The sequence below is a fragment of the Dreissena polymorpha genome, chromosome 7 (genome assembly GCF_020536995.1).
Source record: "Dreissena polymorpha isolate Duluth1 chromosome 7, UMN_Dpol_1.0, whole genome shotgun sequence".
In the NCBI taxonomy this organism is placed as follows: Eukaryota; Metazoa; Mollusca; class Bivalvia; order Myida; family Dreissenidae; genus Dreissena; species Dreissena polymorpha.
In genome coordinates this window covers 24,808,686-24,831,573 of record NC_068361.1, presented here as the reverse complement: position 1 = coordinate 24,831,573, position 22,888 = coordinate 24,808,686, and the positions used below count along the sequence as shown (strand labels likewise).

Sequence of the window (22,888 nt, the reverse complement as noted above, 5' to 3'; positions counted from 1 at the left end):
AGCATTACAAAATTTCTCCCAGATGACTTCCACTGGAGCTGTTGAGTAATTTGACAAAATATCATTAGACATATTTTCCATGTACTCTTTGAATCCATCCCAGTCTGCTTTCTTATATAAATGTACTGTTCTAGGTTTTTGACACATTTGTTTTGGTTTAACACTTGCTGTGAAGGAAACAATTTGATGATCTGAGATACCTGGAAGACAAGAAATATTATTTATTAGATAGTGAGAAAAAGATCAAGAATGTTGTCGCCTCTTGTAATATAAGTAACCATTTGAGTCAGTCCAAAATCTGAAAGTAAATCAATGAAATCATCATAAAGGTTAACAAATTATCGTTGAAATAACGGTTTGCAATTAGTATCTATATGTCGGGCGAGTTGTTATATGTGTGTGGCGAATCGTTATAGAACACGGGGCGAGTCGGTATGAGGCGAGTCGTTAAGGGGGCGAGTCGTTACATTACCTTTAATTATCGGTACTTCCGTTTTGAAAATGAGGCCATGGTTGAAAAGGTAAACAAACCGAGTCATTCGATTATGCATGTCTAAAAATATTCCAATGTAGAGCAATACATCATCATTTTCTATCAATAATTACAGTGCAAAATGACAGAGAAAGATACTCACCACAATTCAACACAAAATATTCGAGATGACATTAAAAGAAAGAGGCAAAGTCAAAAGAAAACTACAACTGTCATTGAGGCGTTGAGGCAGAAATACTGCACACAGCACGACATAGAGACATCAGGAGTAGAAATTGTGTTTTACGCCAAACCAAAAGCAGACGATAATGCTGAGCTCGGATACCTCAGGAATGTGGTTGGTATATTCACGAATCTGATTTAGTAAGTTACAATGTAAATTAAGAATAAGAAGTAATGTTAAGTCATTTGTTTCTTCAAGTACAGTTATGTCCGGTAATCTTGTGTGTCCGGTAATCTTGTGCACTCCGCAGTTGCGACGAAGAATGGTTTTCTTTAGTGATGGAAGATGAAATTTCACATTTTTAAGAATGAACCTATTTAAAAAGTACGTATTCCATGCAAAATAAAAATTTAATTATTACATTTTAACACTGGATGCATTGTACATGTATCGTAAACACTGACATACTTACAATAAATTCGACATGAATCACAAATTCCCTGCATTCTTGAGTGTTTTCATACTTTAAATTAAGAATTCATAAATCACACGTATAATTAGCAATCCATTGCACAATATCCGATCAGTTATGGTATTTTTGGCCATTGAAAATATATCGCATCAGACAACATTGTCATCATTTCCCACCATTCTGTTAAACCACATTTGGTATGATCTCCGCATGCGCAATGGCCTAGTTTTGATATTTTCTGTAAACTATGGAAGCATGATCGGGGTAAAATTAAGCCTGTTATGCATACACATTTTTTTCACGCTAGAAATCAATCAACTAATTAAAAAATTTAATGTTTATTTTGCTACACTCAGCGGAATGCCACTATACTCAAACCCGGTTGAGTCGCGGGTCGTTTTGACTCGCGGTATTTCATTAGCGCCCTCTGGATTGTGTTTGTAAACAAACCTGCGTGACCTACTTTTGAAATCTGACAGAAAACATCTTTTGCTGCCAGTATGAATAGATTTTTGGTAAGTAACTACCCAAAAACGATTTAAAACATCATTTTAAACCAAAATTATGTAAAAATCCATGTTAAAATGAAATTTCCTTTTCAACTTTTTCACTTTTTAAGTTCGTCTGTTTGCGGTTGCTTAGGTCAGACACTACCAATATTATTCTCTATGTGAAGGGGTTACGCACCACCGATTTTAAAATTATTTCGATAGGTCAGGCTCTTAAGCAGAAGAATGAATGAACATGAACAGTTATTTGAATATTGAGAATTAAGATTAGACACTGATTGAACATACCTGTGATATTTTTTTAGTTGATGTCTTAAATTCCATATGTTCTAATTGTTATCCCCACGCTTTTTGAAAAAAAGGTGGGGATATTGTGGTTATCTACGCCGTCCGTCCGTCTGTCTGTCCGTCCGTCCTGGCCACTATCTCCTCCTACACTAAAAGCACTAGAAACTTGAAACTTACACACATGGTAGCTATGAGCATATGTGCGACCCTGCACTATTTGGAATTTTGATCTGACCCCTAGGTCAAAAGTTATAGCGGTTGGGGTGGGGTCGCGTCAGAAATTATCACTCATTTTTTTAGGTTATTTTACATTTACTTCTTTATTTCTACACCGATTCACTTCAAATTGATACTGGACCTCTCTTATGACAATACGGTCAATCTCAACCATGCATGGCCCCATTCCCAACCCTGGGGCGCCCCGCCCACATAGGCCACACCCACCAAAAATTTCCATTTACTATAATTTTTTCATTTCTACACGGATTCACTTCAAATTGATACTGAACTTTTGTTATGACATTAGGGTCAATCTCAACTATGCATGGCCCCAATCCCAACCCTGGGGCGCCCGCCCACATAGGCCACACCCACCAAAAAATTCCATTTACTATAATTTTTTCATTTCTACACGGATTCACTTCAAATTGATACTGAACTTCTCTTATGACATTAGGGTCAATCTCAACTATGCATGGCCCCATAACCAACCCTGGGGCCCCGCCCACATAGACCACACCCACCCAAAATTGCCTTTACTATAATTTCTTCATTTCTACACCGATTCACTTCAAATTGATATTGAACTTCTCTTATGACAATACAGTCAATCTCAACTATGCATGGCCCCATTACCAACCCTGGGGCGCCCCGCCCACATAGACCACACCCACCCAAAATTGCCTTTTACTATAATTTCTTCATTTCTACACCGATTCACTTCAAATTGATACTGAACCTCTCTTTTGACAATACGGTCAATCTCAACTATGCATGGCCTCATTACCAACCCTGGGGCCCCGCCCACATAGACCACACCCACCCAAAATTGCCTTTTACTATAATTTCTTCATTTCTACACCGATTCACTTCAAATTGATACTGAACTTCTCTTATGACAATACGGTCAATCTCAACTATGCATGGCACAATTACCAACCCTGGGGCGCCCTGCCTACATATGTCACACCCACCCAAAATTGCCTTTTACTATAACTTCTTCATTTCTACACCAATTCACTTCTAATTGATGATGAACTTCTCTTATGACAATACGGTCAATCTCAGCTATGCATGGCCCCATTACCAACCCTGGGGCACACATTCGGCGTGGGGATACGCGTCGGCCTCTGCTGCGCCATTTCTAGTTATATACGTTATTGATTTATACTTTGAATGGTATGTCAGATCTTTATGTTTGTTCATGTTAAATTTTATATAAGTGTCGTTAAACCTATTTACCGCGAGTCAACCGGGAGGGAAAATAAACAACAATGGCGGACAGTGGGGATGTTTTTGTTGATACTGCAGTTAAAATTGAAGGATTTTCGTCATAAAAAGGCTATTTTTCAATGAAGTTAAGTCAGATATGTTTGTCTTATAAATTATTTATCTGATATTTGAAGATGGTTTCTAGACGCAAATGAATATTTCTTAAGTACCGCGACTCACCCTGGTTGCAGGCTACCATAAATAAAGAAACCGAAGTACAGCTATTAATCCACATTAAATTTGAATGGTTTTACAAACTGATTTTTAAATAACTTTCTGGAATGTTTTTGTTGATAATTGGACACCATATTATGTCTACAATTCTGCCTAAATGAGGTCGTTACACCAAGTGCGCAAGATTGCCGGACACTGTGATAGTTTGAAAATGCGGTGAGTCATGTTTGTTTTGAAATCAAATCGGACAGTTTTTCACTGAATTAATCAGATATTTTTGTGTAACTAATAAGCACATGAACTTCTTATTTTCATAATAAATTTAGATATTATGTTGTCAATTTATAAAAGAACATGTTTTTAAACCAATTGACCCTTAACTGCGCAAGATTACTGGACAGCATCGTACATAAACAGTTAAAAACAAAATGATTTTCTTTGAGTCTATACTCTACAATTTACCAGTTGCTACCAGTTGCCAAATAACCTTATTGTGATCCTCTAACATGCTTTGGCCATAAACTGTGTATCATAGGATGATCCCTTCATATATTTGGCAGCTGGGCATATGCAAGGTTGAAGGAAAGTCAGTGGCTAGGAAACATCTTTTGTGCGGCTTGTCAGAGTAGCATGACTGCGATTACGCATAAAAACTATTGGTGTTCTACCAGCTGAGCTGGCTGGATCTAATCAACGTACATGTACTTGCATCAAGCACGAACTTTATAAGTGCTAGGCAAATGTTGAGCCAGTTATAGTAATGTTTTATATACAGCCAATTCAGGCCTTTATAAATATTAAAACTTTATTTGTTTTGTAAATAAGACTGTTCTCTTGTTTTAGTTAAGGCATATTCAGTGTGAGGCAACATTTGTTGTTCTCTTGTTTTAGTTAAGGCATATTCAGTGTGAGGCAACATTTGTTGTTCTCTTGTTTTAGTTAAGGCATATTCAGTGTGAGGCAACATTTGTAAAGCCGCCATCTGAGTCTGTCCGCCGGCCAAGATAAAAGTTAATCATAGGTTTAGCATGACACTAGACAGTGTTTTATCTGCTGGCTTTACCATTTATATTTCATATAATAACAGTTTTACATCAATCCATTGATATGTATTAAAAATATTTTCTTTTCATAGCGACAAAGTATTTTATTTTCTGCTCACTAGACTGTAGATTAATACAGAAATATATTTATCAGCAAGATAAATCCTTATATCGTTATAATTTATATTACTCAATGCATTTTAAAGGGGCTTTTTCAGTGATTTTTCCTTTTTTTTTGATGTGTGTCATTCAATGCATGCAATGGCTAGATTTAAGCAAAGGAACTAAAGAGCTCAATTATTATAACAAAAATAAAATTGAAGGATGATAAAAAACAGAAAAAGTATTCCCAACTGGGACTCAAACCAGTGTCCTTTGGAAAAGCTTTTAGAAAAGCTGTGGTTTTAATCATCCTGACTGATGCATGCTGCCATGCATTTTAAATTAAAAAAAACGTATTTTACAAAATGTAAAGAAAAACAACAGAAATACTCCAAATTATTTTATTGCTTTGTGTTTGTTACAATACTTTTACAACTAATACAAATTTTTAGTTGTTTATTATTTATATTATTTATCCTTAAAGTTAAGATATTGACTCAATATTTCCCTTTGCAGTGTCTTTCAGATCATGGCATACGCAGATCAGGCGTCGACTCTCAGGACATTCGCTCGCTGTGTCCAAACATTGTGGATCTTGATCTGACAGGTATCTGACTGAAAAAGCAGCGACCCCTGTTCTCCCTGGAAGGGCTCTGCCCCTGTTCCCCCTGGAAGGGCTCTGCCCCTGTTCTCCCTGGAAGGGCTCTGCCCCTGTTCCCCCTGGAAGGGCTCTGCCCCTGTTTGCCCTGGAAGGGCTATGCCCCTGTTCCCCCTGAAAGGACTCTGCCTATGTTCCCCCTATAAGGGCTCTGCCCCTGTTCCCCCTGGAAGGACTCTGCCCTTGTTACCCCTGGAAGGGCCCTGTTTCCCCTGGAAGGGCTCTGCCCCTGCTCCCCCTGGAAGGGCTCTGCCCCTGTTTGCCCTGGAAGGGCTCTGCCCCTGTTCCCCTTGGAAGGACTCTGCCCATGTTCCCCCTGGAATGGCTCTTCCCCTGTTTCCCCTGGAAGGACTCTGCCCTTGTTCCCCCTGGAAGGGCTCTGCCCCTGTTTCCCCTGGAAGAGCTCTGCCCCTGTTCCCCCTGAAAGGGCTCTGCCCCTGTTCCATCTGGAAGGGCTCTGCCCCTTTTCCCTCTGGAAGGGCTCTGCCCCTTTTGCCTCTGGAAGGGCTCTGTCCCTGTTCCTCCCCTGGAAGGGCTCTGCCCCTTTTCCCTCTGGAAGGGCTCTGCCCCTGTTCCCCCTGGAAGGGCTCTGCCCCTGTTCCTCCCCTGGAAGGGCTCTGCCCCTGTTCCTCCCCTGGAAGGGCTCTGCCCCTGTTCCCCCTGGAAGGGCTCTGCCCCTTTTCCCTCTGGAAGGGCTCTGCCCCTGTTCTCTCTGGAAGGGCTCTGACCCTGTTCCCCCTGGAAGGGCTCTGTCCCTTTTCCCTCCGGAAGGGCTCTGCCCCTGTTCCCCCTGGAAGGGCTCTGTCCCTATTCCTCTCCTGGAAGGGCTCTGCTCCTGTTGCCCCTGGAAGGGCTCTGCCCCTTTTCTCTCTGGAAGGGCTCTGCCCCTGTTCCCCCGGGAAGGGCCCCAGGAGCGACCATTTGCCTTGTTATGTGCCATTTATTTGCCAAATAATAAATATGTGATTGGTCAGCAAAATACAATGTTGCCAAATAAAACTCAAAAATATATCTTTGATATGCATAAATATTCATAATGGTTGCATTACACTGGATACTGTGTATAGCATGTGATAAATACCATATCAAGTCCATGTGATTTAAATGTGGCTATGATTTTCATCTGTTGTGTATTTAAGTCATTTATTTTCAGGAAACTTCATTGAGTCCTGGGCAGAAATTCTCCTTGTTGTGTCTCAGCTGCACAGCTTGAAGTTCCTGAACTTGACGAGGAACAAAATATCAAAAGATAAAGTATGTAGTTTGTTATCCGAGACTCATTTTCTGCCTCTGGACAGATTCAGGACTTTTTCTTAGTTTTGATGAGACAAGTACTTTGCTAAAATTGGGAATTTTTGGTTTGCAAAATCTACAAATTTAGTAGATAACTAAAATATTTAATAACACATTTGATAAACAGTTTTATCTAGCAATGGTTGTTTTCATTTGCTTAATATTTATTTGAAAAAAAACAACAAACATTTAGTGTACGATATTTTCTGTGAGGTTTAAAAAAATCTGCATGGATTTAAAAATAACAGCTATACTTTAACATTGCCCATATATGTATAATTTTAGGATGTTATAGAGGAGTATGCAGGGAGGCTGCCTGGTATTGACAATTTGGTCCTGAACTGTACAGGGGTTACGTGGGACATAGTGTTGACACTGGCCCGGCTGCTAGAAACACTGAGAGAGCTTCATTTATGTGGAAATGGTATGTACATATAATTATGTTGAAATAGAATGTACCCGTTACATATGTGGAAATGGTAAGTACATAATATTTGGAAATTGTTTGTACTGTATTAGTATCTCATTCAGTATAGGGAGACAGTGACTTAGGAAGTGTAGATATAAGCTGTGTCTTGTGAAAAAGGGGCTTATTGCCTATGTGTTGAGTGTTGTCCCAGATAAGCCTGTGTCGCTAGACAGGATTTTCATTCAGATAAGACTTCCTTCATATGTAAAATATCATACAAACAGAAAGTGTTGGCCCTCATTAGCCTGTGCACACTGCACAGGCTAATCTGTGAAGAAACTTTACACTCATGCATTTAGCACTTTTATTCATATTTTCCTCAAGATACTTTATTGACATGTTAGAAATGTATATAATGAAAGATTTGTAGTGGTCGTCAAAGGAGCTTTAGCAAAATCATTATGAAACCTTTACGGAAAGGTGAGACAAAAAAAAACCAAGTGCTATTTTTGGCAATATTGCTATAATTGCATAACGGTTGTGCCATATCAAGTCACACATACGACAACAGGATTTCTAGTTGCAATATTTCAGTTAAACCAGTTAAAATTTAGAATGATAAGTGGAAAAGAATGAAATAAGAATAATTCCTATTTGTAGTAGATTGTCTATTTTTATGTATTCACAATCATAGAAAAAAAATATAAAAAATTGTGAGTGGCACATCATTGCAAAATTACTAACAAATACTCTACATTACACCTAATTTTTTGTAACTTCACCTCTTGATACCTTACATAAGGGTGAATCCGTGACAGTTCAAACAATTCTACAAGCACTCCAAATGTCAAGATATTTTTGCCAAGCTTTTTAGTAAATCCAGGTTTTATTGGGAAATCCCTGTGTTTTTATGCCCCCGAATGAAGGCATATAGTGATTGGACTGTCTGTCTGCCCGTCTTTCCGTCGCTCTTTGCGTTTAGGTTTCGAAAAATGCTCATAACTTCTGTCCCTTGAGATGTTACCTTCATATTTGGTATGCATGTGTATATGGACAAGGCCTTTCCATACGCACAAAAATTTTGACACCTGTGACCTTGACGTTGAACTTAGGGTCCGCGTTAAGGTTTCGAAATCTGTGTTTAGGTTTCAAAAATTCTCATAACTTCTATGTCCCTTGAGATATAACCTTCATACTAAGTATGCATGTGTATATGGACAAGGCCTTTCCAAACGCACAAAAATGTTGACCCCTGTGACCTTGACGTTGAACTTAGGGTCCGCGTTTAGGTTTCCAAATCTGCGTGTAGGTTTCGAAAAATGCTCATAACTTCTATGTCCCTTGAAATATAACCTTCATATTTGGTATGCATGTGTATATGGACAAGACTTTTCCATACGCACAAACATTTTGACCCCTGTGACCTTGACCTTGAACTTAGGGTCCCGTTTAGGTTTGAAATCTGCGTTTAGGTTTCGAAAAATGCTCATAGCTTCTATCAAAGCATTTATAGGGGGCATATGTCATCCTATTTTGACAGCTCTTGTTCTTGATTGTTATTGTTCATTTTATATTACCTACTTCAATGGAAATACTACAAATGAGTAACAATTGAGGCCACCCTTAAATCTTGTTTAATCTAAATCTTGTTAAGTCTGACAGTGTAGGGAAACTTCGGACAGTACTTGGTTTTGCTATTTCAATCTTTATGGTCAAACTTAAAACACCGTTTTATTTTGACATTTCATAACAATCGGACAGAATTGTAGGTTACTCCAATTATGCATACTTCATTGTGTCACACTCGATTTATAGACACATATTTTACCCAAATAAAATAAGTTACAATCACTACAATTAATATGAAATGGATTTAAGAAATCAATCTGCATCTACATACAAATTTGTCCGAGAGGTCAACATGTTCACGGATTCAACATACCTTACATGACCGTATTATAATAAAATAATTATTATCATAAATGAATGTGTGTTATGACTGTTTCAGATATTTTGTTCAAATAACCATCAAAATATATTTAAATGAACCAGAATACCTATGCTGCATTTGTCATGAGCTCACACAGTTATATCTGTATCAACATAAACTTGCTGTAAGAACGTTAAGGATAATAAAAAAAATTACAAATGCAATTGTTGCTCCTTAATATATTGAATAAATTAATAATTACAATTATGGGTAGGTATATGTGATTGTGTTGGAAATCTCGTGTCTGGCTTAGAACAAGACATCATGACAGGTGCATCAACCATGCTTTGGCTGAAATGTCAAGGTTGCAGTTGACACCTGAAGTTAATGCATATTCCATATATGGATAATTATGGTTGATTATTGGTGTGCAGGATGGGATTTAGAAATAAATCAACACAAATTATCATTAAAAAGAAACAGGATAAATGCTAAATCCATGTCACATTCTTTAAGGTCAAGGTCATAGTTTGAGGATTCTGCATATTTATTATGAGGAAAAAATAATATTTTTGTGTTTGGTCAATAACTTTATTGTACACGCTGGGATTTCAAAATATATCGACTCAAATAATACTCATGTCATGATGATAGGTCACATGCAGCAACCATGTTGCTTACTGTAAGGTCAAGGCCATTGTGGACTCTTAAATTGTGTGCATAAAAGTGAAAGTAGATTGATATTCCTGTGATCAGGTCTATGTCTTTATTGTGCTTCATAGAAATCTCAAATAAACTAGCAAAATGTATCATCTCATTAGGACTGCACAGAACTCACCAACTATTGAGCTTTCTTTATTGTCAATATCAAAGATGTGTAAAAGGCTTTATGTGTGACAATAGTTACAAGCTATACAAAACACTTGTTTCTAGTGACATTGAACAGGGGCAAGCATCAAGTTTTTAACAGTATTATATTTAAAGGCCTTATTTGACTTAATGAGATGTTTTAGTTTTTGAAAACCAAACTTTGTTAGCTCACCTGAGCGATAGCTCGGGGTGAGCTATTGTGATCACTCACCGTCCGGCGTCCGGCCGTCCGTCCGTCTGTCTGTCTGTCTGTCTGTCTGTCTGTCTGTCTGTCTGTCTGTCTGTCTGTCTGTCTGTCTGTCTGTCTGTCTGTCTGTCTGTCTGTCTGTCTGTCTGTCTGTAAACAATTTGTAAACATCTTCTTCTACTAAACCATTGAGCCAATTTCAACTAAATTTCATGTGGAGCATCCCTAGGTCATGGGACAAAAGAATTGTTAAAAAAATTTGATCACATAACCAAGATGGCCGCCATGACCATATATGGTAAAAACCTTAAAAAATCTTCTTGTCAGAAACCGCTCATCAGATTTTCAAAAAATTTCACAGGGATGACCTTTGAAGGCTCCCCTAAAAAAGTTGTTCAAAGAAATTTGATTCGTCAAAAAACATGGCCGCAGGAGCTCGTTGAACTTTGCATGTTTATTCGTTTTTGCCTATTTTGTGAAAACTTTCAAAAATCTTCCACATTTTTTGTCTGATCCTTTCCATATTTGCACAGTGTCTTTATATCAATGAGGACACGAACCCTACAAAAAATGAGCATTATTGGTCCATGAAGTACAGAATTACCTCCCCTTGAATTGAGTAAATGGTGTTTATGCAATAAAGTCCAAATTTTTCATCCAATTCTTTCCAAACTTGTAAGGATTTAGCATGGTTCAAACAAGGGAAACAACTACGGTTTATGCATGTTCTTTTTATTACAGATTTGCCTCCCTTTAATTCATTCAAAATCTCATTTTACAGCAGAGATTCCAAATCTGACCTGTAAATGAGCCCCATATTTACTGCCAGTGCTAATTTACCTTTTCCCATTTGATCATTCTTAAGTATTGGTCTTGTAATGCTGCTACTGCTTCTGCTACTGCTACTGCTGCTACTACTACTACTACTACTACTACTACTACTACTACTACTACTACTACTACTACTACTTCTACTACTACTACTACTACTACTACTACTACTACTACTACTACTACTACTACTACTACTACTACACTACACCACCACCACCACCACCACCATTCACAGTGACAAAAAACGTATTCACACAATGGCTGCTACTACAACTTATAGCCCATATAGGGGGGCATGCATGTTTTACAAACAGCCCTTGTTCCTATGGGATTTTAACCACAACTGTTCATGTTTATCTCCGACACATATTTTTAGGTCACCTTTCATGAAGTGACACGGTGAGCTCATGTGATCGTGTGATGTCCGGCGTCCGTTGTGCGTGCCTGCGTGTGTCCGTGCGTCCGTCCGTCAACAATTTGTTTGTGTAGACAGTAGAGGTCACAGTTTGCATCCACTAGATGAAATTTGGTCAAAATGTTTATCTTGATGAAATCCGGTTTGGGATTGTATTTGGGTCATCTGGGGTCAAAAACAAGGTCACTAGGTCAAATAATAGAACAACCTTCTGTAGACAATAGAGGTCACAGTTTTCATCCAATCTGTATGAAATGTGGTCAGAATGTTTATCTTGATGAAATCTGGGTTGGGATTTTATTTGGGTCATCTGGGGTCAAAAACTAGGTCACTAGGTAAAATAATAGAAAAACCTTGTGTAGACATTAGAGATCACAGTTTTCATCCAACCTTTATGAAATTTGGTCAGAATTCTTGATGAAATCTGGGTGGGATTGTATTTGGGTCATCTGGGGTAAAAATCTAGGTCAAATAAATAGAAAAACCTTGTGTTGACAATAGAGGTCACAGTTTTCATCCAATATTTATGAACTGTGGTCAGAATGTTTATCTTGATGAAATCTGGATTGGGATTGTATTTGGGTCATCTAGAGTCAGGAACTAGGTCATTAGGTCAAATCATAGAAAAACATTGTGTAGACAATAGAGGTCATAGTTTTCATCTGATCTTAATGAGTCAGGTGAGCGTTTCAGGGCCATCATGGTCCTCTTGTTTTTGTTAAGTGATTGCATGTTATAAACATTGTTGCATATATTATTGTTTCATATAGAGTACTGCACCCTCCCAGACGGGGGTTATGATGGATTTGGGAGCATTGAATGTCTGCGTCTCAACAATAACAGGATCCACAGGTAAACATTTAATAATATCACAGGTACACTATTTTTTGAGCTGATTGGTAGATTTCTATAATGTGAGGAAACCCTCAGTGCTTTATTCTATTTAATAAATAATCAAAGTCTTTTATTTCATATCATATTTTTTACTAAAATTTCTGTTATCAGAAATTTGTATGCCTCGAAGGAGGGCATATAGTGATTGCACTGTCCGTCTGTCTGTCCGTCACATTTTGAGTTTAGGTTTAGAAAAATGCTCATAACTTCAATGTCGCTTCAGATGTACCATTCATATTTTGCATGCATGTGTATATGGACAAGGCCTTTCCATACAGACACAAATTTTGACATTGACCTTGAACTTAGTGTTTAGGTTTCGAAAAACGCTCACAACTTCTATCCAAGCGTTTTCGAGGGCATATGTCATCCTACAGCTCTTGTTATACCCCCACAAACGAAGTTTAGGGGGGTATATAGGAGTGAACTTGTTGGTCGGTCGGTCTGTCTGTCGGTCCATATTAAGTATCCGTTCTCTAATTCAAGTAGTTTTCATCCGATCTTCACCAAACTTGCTCAGAAGTTGTATCTACATGATGTCTAGGCCAAGTTCGAACATGGGCCTTGCCGGGTCAAAAACTAGGTCAAGGGGTCACTAAGTGCGTTTTAAACATTCAGCATGTTGTCCGCTCTCTAATTCAAGTTGTTTTCATCCGATCTTCACCAAACTTGGTCAGAAGTTGTATCTAGATGATCTTAAGGCCAAGTTCGAACATGGGCCTTGCTGGATCAAAAACTGGGTCACAGGGTTACTTAGTGCGTTTTTTAACATTCAGCATGGTGTCCTCGCTCTTATTAAAGTAGTTTTCATCCAATCTTCTCCAAACTTGGTCAGAAGTTTTAGCTAGATGATCTGAAGGTCAAGTTCGAACATGGGCCATGCCAGATAAAAAACTAGGTCACAGGGTCACTTAGTACGTTTTACACATTGACCATGGTGTCCGCTCTTTATTTCAAGTAGTTTAAATCCGATCAACCACACATGGTCAGAAGTTGTAACTAGATGATGTGTAGGTTAAGTTCGAACATGGGCCATGTAGGGTCAAAAACTATGTCACGGGGTCACTTAGTGTGTTTTAAACCTCACCATGTTGTCGGCTCTCTAATTCAAGTAGTTTTTATCCAATCTTCACCAAAATTGGTCAGAAGTTGTATCTTAATAATGTCTAGGGCATGTTTGAATATGGGTCATGCCGGGTCAAAAACAAGGTCATGGGGTCACTTAGTGCGTTTTAAACATCACAATGTTGTCCGCTCTCTAATTCAAGTAGTTTTCATCCAATCTTCACCAAACTTGGTCAGAAGTTGTATCTTGATGATGTCTAGGTCAAGTTTGAATATGGGTCATGCCAGGTAAAAAACTAGGTCACATGGTATTTTAGTGCGTTTTAAACATCACCATGTTGTCCGCTCTCTAATTCAAGTAGTTTTCATCCAATCCTCACCAAACTTGGTCACAAGTTTAATCTTAATGGTCTCTAGGACAAGTTTAAACATGGGCCATTCCGGGCCTAAAACTAGGTCACGGGGTCACTTAGTGCATTTTATAACATTCAGCATGGTGTCCGCTCGCTAATTTAAGTAGTTTACATCCGATCTTCACCAAACTTGGTCAGAAGTTTTATGGAGATGATCTTAAGGCCAAGTTAGAGCATTGGTTTTTCTGGGTCAAAAACTGGGTCAAGGGGTCACTTGGTGCGTTTTAAAAATTGAGCATGGTGTCCGCTGTTTTTTGTGAAGACGACATGCAAAATATTATGCGTCAATGCGGCATGTTGGGGTATTTGTCACGTCTGTGACAAAGCTCTAGTTTAATGTGTTCTAAGGCTGTGGTCTACTTTAGAATGGGCATGATAATTAATAAAGATAAAATAATTATTTTGAAAATTTAAAAGGAAATAATTTATAAAATGACTCGATTTGAATACCAAGTAGATTAATTTAAATTATTAGTTGATTTCAATTTTGGGGATGCAAACAATAACATGTAATAATCCTGTTACTCTGTGCTACATACCTATTTATTCCAGTTGGGAAGAAGTCTGGAAACTACGAATGCTTCCCAACCTGACATCTTTGTTCCTGTCAGGGAACCCTCTCAATGACATATTCTATCTTGATGGGGACACTGAGATCAGGCACAACCCTCAAAAGGTTGAAGGTCATTTTGAAGGTCATATGGAAAACACAGACAACCCAATGACAGAATACACAGATGTGGAAATAACAGGAAAATTAGACTTACATATCACAGAATACACCAAAGAAATTATCAAAAACACTACAGAAATACCATTTAAGGATGAACCAAACACTGGAAATACAGCCAGTCAAATCACAGAAAACAAAAGCATTGGAAAACAGACTTCTACAAAAATGGAAATCACCTCAAACACAGACTTAACAATCACCTCAAACACAGACTTAACAATCACCTCAAACACAGACTTAACAATCACAGAAAATACAGACATGTCAATCAAAGAGAGCGTAAATGTATTCATTACTGACAATATAGACCATTCATTTTCTGAAAACTTCAATTTGCAAAACACACAAAATTTAGACAATTTTATCACAGAACACTTGGAGATGGAGGTTACAGAAACCACACATACACTAATCACAGTCAATACAGGTGAACCAATCACAAAAAACAAACAAATTGGAATTATAGAAAACACACCCATGAAAGAAAACACGATTGGACCAATAATTGTTAATGCAAATGAACCAATAGGAGAAAATACTCACATATCAATCACAGACAACACATACGAACCAGTCACAGATAACAAGGATGGACAAATCACAGAAAACGCAGATAGACAAATTACAGAAAACACGGACAGACAAATCAAAGAAATCAAGGACAGACCAATCACAGAAAACACTGAGGGACCAATCACAGGTCCTTATGATTACAATTCAGATGTTTCTGTACAGTGCTGTACATCAATAGCTGATGAAGATGCAGCTTGTAAAAATGCTTTAGCAAATAATACTCATGAAGAACTATTGCCAAACCAGCTTGTAGGGGCTAATGATGTTAGGGTAGCAAATGTGGGGACAGAAAAGGGATCAATATCAGAGTTATTTCCCCCTTTTGGAAATTTGGACCTGCTGTGTGTCAGTGATACACATATTAACAAGTGGAAACATTTGGATGCTATCAGAAAGTTTCCAGTACTGAAGGCACTGAGAATTAAGGTATATATAATCAAGCAACTGCTTCAAACACTTGTTAACACAATAACCAAATTGCCAATAGACTTTGTGATTTTTATTAACATAAAAAGCAACAAAAAATTTGTCTTTAATTTCCGTGATATATGTCTTTTACTTTTTGCAACAATTACATGTACATCCATGGTAAAATATTTAATGATATTAACAAAGTTGTAAATAGGACATATACAATCTAAAATAATTTTCAGTTTGATTGTCTTAATAATGTTTATCTTGTTGATACAAATTGATGAAGTTTGTTTTTAGTTGCATTGTCAAACTATTTTCAGAATATTAAACTTGCAGCAAGCCTTAACCAGGAAGATAGAAGAAAATTGTTTGTTGCTTGGTAGGTTGTTGGTCTGGATAAAATCCTTTTTTTAGGGGAGAAATGAGAAATATTGTAGAACGTATATAATACATGGTGTTGTCTATAGATTCATATTGTGGACGAACAAGGAAATAATATAACCATACAAATGCATAAATGATGGAATTACTATACACATCACTATAAATGGTCCACACTTTATCCTTAATAATGCTGTAAACCAGTATCCAGCAACAGTCCAAAAAATGAAAATCTTGCTGAACAATAACCACCACAATAAACACATATGTGTCTTGTTCTGAGAAAACTTGGCATAATGCATGTGCGTAAAGTGTCGTCCCAGATTAGTTGCAGTAAGCACAGGCTAATCAGGGACGACACTGTTCGCTTTTATGACATTTGTGGTTTAAATGAAGTCTCTTAGCAAAAATCCAATTTAGGCGGAAATTGTCGTCCCTGATTAGCCTGTGCTGACTGCACAGGCTAATCTGGGACGACACTTTAGGAACTTGCATTATGTCCAGTTTTCTCAGAACGCGGCTCATTTAAATCAAGCTGTTGTACTTACTTCTTATCGAAGAGTTTTCTTATGTTATAGCTTACGATGCTTCAGGTGTAAATCGTGTATTATTGTATCCATTTAGTGTGTTTATATTTAGCGTATGGATCAGGGACTTTATGACTTGCATTTCTTATATAGAAATAATTTCCACTGAAATAAATGTCATGCAATTGTATTCTATTTACCATGGCATTAATTTGTATATTTACCAACTTTTTTTCAGCCTACCAAATATAATTCACTTGAATGGCAGTGAAGTGACGAAGCGTGAGGAAGCAGAGAGATATCTTGTGAGGTACTTCTCACAGAAGAAAAACAAGCCAAACGCTTATCAGGTGCTGGAGCAAAAACATGGTTTGTAGCTTCTTTTATATTTTCAAATGACCATAAATATGGATCTCTTCAATATTAACAATGAAATATTTTAGCTAAAGGGAGTTCAAACAGTGTCATTATTTATTCACTTCATGACTTATGAGCTTTTGCTCAAAAATGCAATGCTTCTGGATTTCTTGATTGACAGGGTGGATATTGCTAGCAAAACTAATCATGGCCATCATTTCACGTACCTACACTTTAGTTCATATAAAGTATGGCTGCTCTCATAAAATAATATTCAGACATTTCATTGACTTAAAAATGTGTCAGAAATATCTTTCTTTAAAGATACCCTGGAGTGGACTAGACTTGTGACAATTCTTAACTGGCAACTAAACTAGTTTTTACTTACAAACCACTTATTTTTTATTTTTTTTACTTGTTGCCCAATATTAACTGAATATCCTTTTTGGTATTTATATCAATGTTTTACCATAAAATGTTTTAACATTTCACTTTTCTTTAACAGGCAAGCTTCAACCCCTAGTTGATATTGACATCAGCAAAGGCTATCAAGAATATGTGACCTTGACCTTCCATGAAAATTCAAAGGTCGTCTTCACGGAAACAGTTTGTGTCCGAGAACCGATCGGGAAGCTGAAGAACCTCATATCCAGAAAACTGAACAAGACGTTTGGGTAATTAAAAAATTTGCTTTTTAAGCTAAATTATTTATGTTTATGACAATGGCCAGCTTTATCCCCTGCCTTGAAACTTTTGACCTTTGAGAGTGATACTGACCTTGAGGTCATATGACTATTTAAAGCTTAATTAAAAACAACACTGACTGGAGTAAATCTGAATTTTAGAGAAAAAAAAAAAATTCTGTTGCAGCACAATTACATTTCCTACAAGATTAAACTCTCCTATGAGTTAGCAGTCATTTATGCACTTGTATGTGTAATGTCAGTGACTTGGTCTTTCAGTCTGTGGTGTTTTGATGCTCAAAAGTTATGCAGTATCTTGTTTTTTCTCCAAACTGAGTGAAAATATATTATAAATATACGTTCAACCATGTTGAGTAAGCTGCAAAATGACAGTTGAAGTAATGGTCCTTTGTTCATATAAAAATGGCTTATTAAGCGGTTTAACAGTTATTTGTACATGCTAGTAATAACCACTGAGAACAGTAACCTTATTGCTTTAACCCTTTTCCCCTTAAGAAGCAAAGTGAAAATGGCTTTTGTAATCAGCATAAAACCAGAACAGCCTGCGAGAAACTCGCAGTCTGTTCAGGTTGTATGTTGTTTGCTGCTCATCAGTATATGAGGGTTGGAAAAGAAGCCTTTTAAACATTTATTATGCCCCCCTTGGAAGAAGAGGGGGTATATTGTTTTGAACATGTCGGTTGGTCTGTTGGTCGGTCCGTCCACCAGATGGTTTCTGGATGATAACTCAAGAACGCTTAGGCCTAGGATCATGAACTTCATAGGTACATTGATCATGACTGGCAGATGACCCCAATTGATTTTCATGTCACTAGGTCAAAGGTCAAGGTCACGGTGACCCGAAATATTAACATGGTTTCCGGATGATAACTGAAGAACGCTTACGCCCAGGATCATGAAACTTCATAGGTACATTGATCATGACCAGCAGATGACCCCTATTGACTTTTAGGTCACTAGGTCAAAGGTCGAGTTCGCAGTGACTCAATATAGTAAAATGGTTTCCGGATGATAACTCAAGAATGCTTACGCCTAAGATCATGAAACTTTATAGGTACATTGATCATGACTGGCAGATGACCCCTATTGATTTTCAGGTCACTAGGTCAAAGGTCAAGGTCACAGTGACTCGAAACAGTAAAACGGTTTCCAGATGATAACTCGAGAATGCTTTTGCCTAAGATCATGAAACTTCATAGGAACATTGATCATGACTGGCAGATGACCCCTATTGATTGTCAGGTCACTAGGTCAAAGGTCAAGGTCACAGTGACTCGAAACAGTTAAATAGTTTCCGGATGATAACTCAAGAATGCTTACGGCTAGGATCATGAAACTTCAAAGGTACATTGATCATGACTGGCAAATGACCCCTATTTATTTTCAGGTCACTAGGTCAAAGATCAAGTTCACAGTGACTTGAAACAGTAAAATGGTTTCTGATGATAACTCCAGAATAATTAGGCAGAATAATTAGGCCTAGGATCATGAAACTTCCTAGGTACATTGATCATGACTGGCAGATGACCCCTATTGATTTTCAGGTCACTAGGTCAAAGGTCAAGGTCACAGTGACACAAAATGTATTCACACAATGGCTGCCGCTACATCTGACAGCCCATATGGGGGGCATGTTTTTAAAACAGCCCTTGTTTAGTTAGAAAGGTTAAATTTAACTTTATAAGGGACTACAAAAGCGTCAAAATATGTATCTAAGTGGTAAAGGGTTATACAATAGTTACTTTGTTGCTTTGTCACAATTATAAAAAATCCAACAATCTGTGTTTGTATCCCAGCTTAGGTATGCAGTTATTTTATCATTACTTTTCTCCCACGTACAGTACAGTGTATGCAATTATAAAATTCTCCCTGAATTTTTAGCATTCCTAGAGCTGTGTTTTTAATGTGTCCAAACATGTTGTGATCTTTCACATTTATATAATTTGTTGTTAAAAACTTAGAAAAAGCTTTTTTATTGAGTGTTAAAGCAAAATGTAAGCATTTTATAAGGCTTTTTAGTTTCATAACACATAGGGATGCGTTGTTATGGTGACATTAACTAGGAAATATACTGCATCTGTGGTGACGGTAAAGATGCAGTCTTTTTACTTAGCACCAGTACACAACTCCATGTATCTCTATCAATTACAGCAATTCTAAGGACCTTTATGTGGGAATTTACTGTACTTACCATCAGATTCCGCTGTACTAATATAACACAAATGTAACTATCCTTGTTGTGATTGTAAGTGTGGGTGTAATAAGAGGAAATACGGTATTAACTATGTATGTTTCTATTGCAACTATATTTTGAAGCGAGATCACCATTAGACTGACCCCCCCCCCCCCATCAGTTTCAGTTGCACTAGTTTATTAGGACATTAAGAATACATGTTATTCTATGGCATGTGCGGTATTCTTCCATATCCCCATTACACCTGTCTCCCAATTAGTTTCCATCGCAGGTGTATTAGAAAATTTAAGAGTACACATGTATCTATTTCAGGTACAGTAAATTGCTATACATTCATTTTACAAGTCCCCATTTGATTGCAGGTACAATATGTTGCTGTACCACCATTACACGAGTCCATATCATGTACAAGTCGATGACCCCTTTGAACAGCTGCCAGGCGGGTCCCTGCCAATCAGCCGCTTTGACATACTGGATGGGGATGAAATTCATTACCAATTTGTTGTGTCAAATGAAAACCATATAGTGGATAGAGATGGAAATTTGAAGATTAAAAATTGACTGTGACTGTCCATTGTGGTCTTTACTAAGAAGAATACAAAATGGTTGATTTTCGAGTCACAACAAAAAAAGTGTTTTTTGTTTTGAAGAACTTTGGCATTAGAAATCTGAGGCAACTATCGGCCAAGAAGGTCTGTGTTTCATGATAACCAGAAGATTTATTACAAGAAGTATTGTACGGAACACAATTATGAAGGGAATGATTTGTTTGCATCAAACAAAAGTTTGGTGTATTTAAATTATGTTTACTGTGCATGTTAAACAATTCAAGGTTGTTTATTGTTAAAAAAAACACACACACAAAATGTTGATTTTTTATGATTCTATTTTTATATTATCTTCAAATTATGATTTTAATACAATATTGCACCAAATGCTTTGTTTATTTGTTAATTTAGGTCGATAAGTATGGGGTAATTAATGAATTTATTTTTTGTCTGTTACTTTGAAATGAGCCGTGCTCTGTGAAAATGGGGTTTACTGCATGTGCATAAAGTATTGTCCCAGATTAGCTTGTGTCACAAGACCAAATGTGGCTGTAAATTCAACACTATCGTGATGATTACAGTTTTATTTGTATTGTCATTTTGAACACTAATTGGGTTTTCAATGTACAAAGAAAAAGTACCAGTATATGGAGGTGTATACACCTCAAGTACTCTTATTTTGTTGATGTTCTGGTACCATTTTTTCGGAACTTCTAAAATAATTATAGTTTTGAATTCATCAATGTGTTTCTGTTTTGAGTGAGATCATAATATGTACACTTTAAATATTTAAGTTATATTAATTATTTATTTTTGTATATGTTAATTCTTAGGTTTGATATGTTTTTTCTTTATTTGTGTGTTTTTATTTCACATTTTGTTTTTGTTAGCAGATACTAAAATTGTTGTTTTCTTCAGTTAAAACAAATCAGATTTAAATTTTCTGCATTGATATTCCTTACGTAAATTTTCACTGACTTTTATTAGTATGTGGTTTGGCACCATGATACATATTAATGCATAACCATTCACATGCAATAAACTCTTTCAGAGCTGGAACCGAATTTTGAAGGCCTTTGCAAATAGTTTGAATCCAGATGAGACGCCACAAAACGTGGCGTCTCATCAGGATCCAAACTGTTTGCTATTCTGATAGTATTCTTTGAAAAATTAGAAATTCAGCTGACAACATTTTAGCAGACGACAAATTTCCCAGCATGCAAAGGGTTAATGAGCTGGAACATAAGATACAACAAAAGAAATAAAAAAAGAAATATTGAACTGGTTTAGATATGTACAAGTAAAGAGTAAAAAGATTGAAACACAAAACTTTGTATAGAGAAAAGTAAATATAGTAAGTAACAATACCCAGTATTCTCTTTGCTTAATATCAAACACATAGAGTGGTTATAATAAAAAAAAAATAAGTGCAAAAATAGAGGTTGTTGGTGTATTCAATATGTTTATTGTGTAGACATCTTATAAGAATTCATTACCCGCTCTGTATTGCTGTGGTGCCTAAGATATAAGGTCCTATCAATATAGTATACATGTGGCATGAGTCATATTTTATGTTATTGTTGTATTCAATTGTACATAATATATTTATTTACAAAACTGTTTAATTAAACAAGGTACATGGGCGTATTTTCTCAAACTTGTGCTGTGATATTATATTTGAACCTCACTATAATGTCATGTTGTTGTTTTTTCATAAATTATAAAGTAGATGTTTTCTTGAGTGCTTTATTTTCCCATGTATTGCATAATATTAAGTCTACAGCCACAGAGTGGGATGTTGTGAATAGTAACACTTTGTCTGTTTCATCCCTGTCTCTGCTTCACCCTTTACAGAAACTATGCTGAAAAGTTCAGGTCATTGAGACTATGTGCAGATAGCTTGAGTTTTGCATGCTTAAGTTCACACTTGAAGGTTGTATAATTAAATGACCTCAGTTTGGTATCCATTCCATATCGCATATATCCTTTAAAGGGGCCTTTTAACAGATTTTGGCATATATTTAGGCTAGTCATTAAATGCTTTTAATTGATAAATTTAAACATTGGACCTAAAAATCTCCAGTAAAAAACAAGAATACAATTAAAAAAAGACAAAAAAAAGTAACCCTCAACTGGGCTCGAACCAATGAACCCTGGAGTCCTGAAGTAAAAAGTGTCCCGTTAAGACCACTCGACCATCCGTGCTCATGCTATGCGCGGATGTATTTTTTACTAATATAAGCAATCCTCGTAGTTTCCCAAAATATAACGACGACAAAAGAGCTTTCCAAATTATTAAATCGTTGCGCGTTGCAACGCTTTATGATTTTCAGGTGTTCAAATCGTAAAAAGATGCATACAATGGATATTTTAGAGCATGGTAAATGTTCAGTATTACTATTGCCTCACAAATATCATAACTAAAACGAAAATTTGCGAATCTGAAACAACTCTTTAATTTTGTCAATTTACCAAAACGTGAAAAGGCCCCTTTAAAGAATTTACATGAATGCTCAAACTTTTGTTCTGCTCCTTATCGCCTAAACCTTTTGAAGACTTTTAACTCTTTCAGTGCGGGAATCGAATTTTGAAGGCCTGTGCAAACAGTTTGGATCCAGATGAGACGCCACAGAACGTGGCGTATCATCAGGATCCAAACTGTTTGCTATTCTGATAGCATTCTTTGAAAAAAATCAAAGAAAATGCTTATTTTAGAAATTAAGCAGACGACATTTTAGCAGACAACAAATTTCC

The 22,888-nt window shown here is 36.8% G+C and overlaps 1 protein-coding gene across 2 annotated transcripts; it reads left to right on the top strand.

Moving 5' to 3' along the window:
• Positions 1-505: 505 nt before the first annotated feature.
• On the top strand, positions 506-21,864 carry LOC127838700 (uncharacterized). 2 transcript variants are annotated; one of them, XM_052366602.1, is made up of 12 exons: positions 506-521; positions 609-830; positions 5,252-5,342; positions 6,547-6,647; positions 6,972-7,110; positions 12,102-12,183; positions 14,256-14,636; positions 14,685-15,435; positions 15,744-15,802; positions 16,570-16,700; positions 17,194-17,362; positions 19,949-21,864. In XM_052366602.1, the coding sequence occupies exons 1-12, from the start codon at positions 510-512 to the stop codon at positions 20,145-20,147; spliced, it is 2,337 nt and encodes a 778-aa protein (XP_052222562.1). In that variant the 5' UTR covers positions 506-509; the 3' UTR covers positions 20,148-21,864. The 2 variants fall into 2 exon arrangements, with proteins under 2 accessions (XP_052222562.1, XP_052222561.1); XM_052366601.1 differs by having other exon boundaries at positions 14,256-15,435.
• The last annotated feature ends 1,024 nt before the right edge of the window (positions 21,865-22,888 follow it).

Coding starts and splice junctions, on each gene's coding strand:
- LOC127838700 (XM_052366601.1), top strand. Junction 5,343..6,546: donor TGTGGATCTTGATCTGACAG/GTATCTGACTGA, acceptor ATTTATTTTCAG/GAAACTTCATTGAGTCCTGG. Junction 17,363..19,948: donor AAACTGAACAAGACGTTTGG/GTAATTAAAAAA, acceptor ATTTGATTGCAG/GTACAATATGTTGCTGTACC.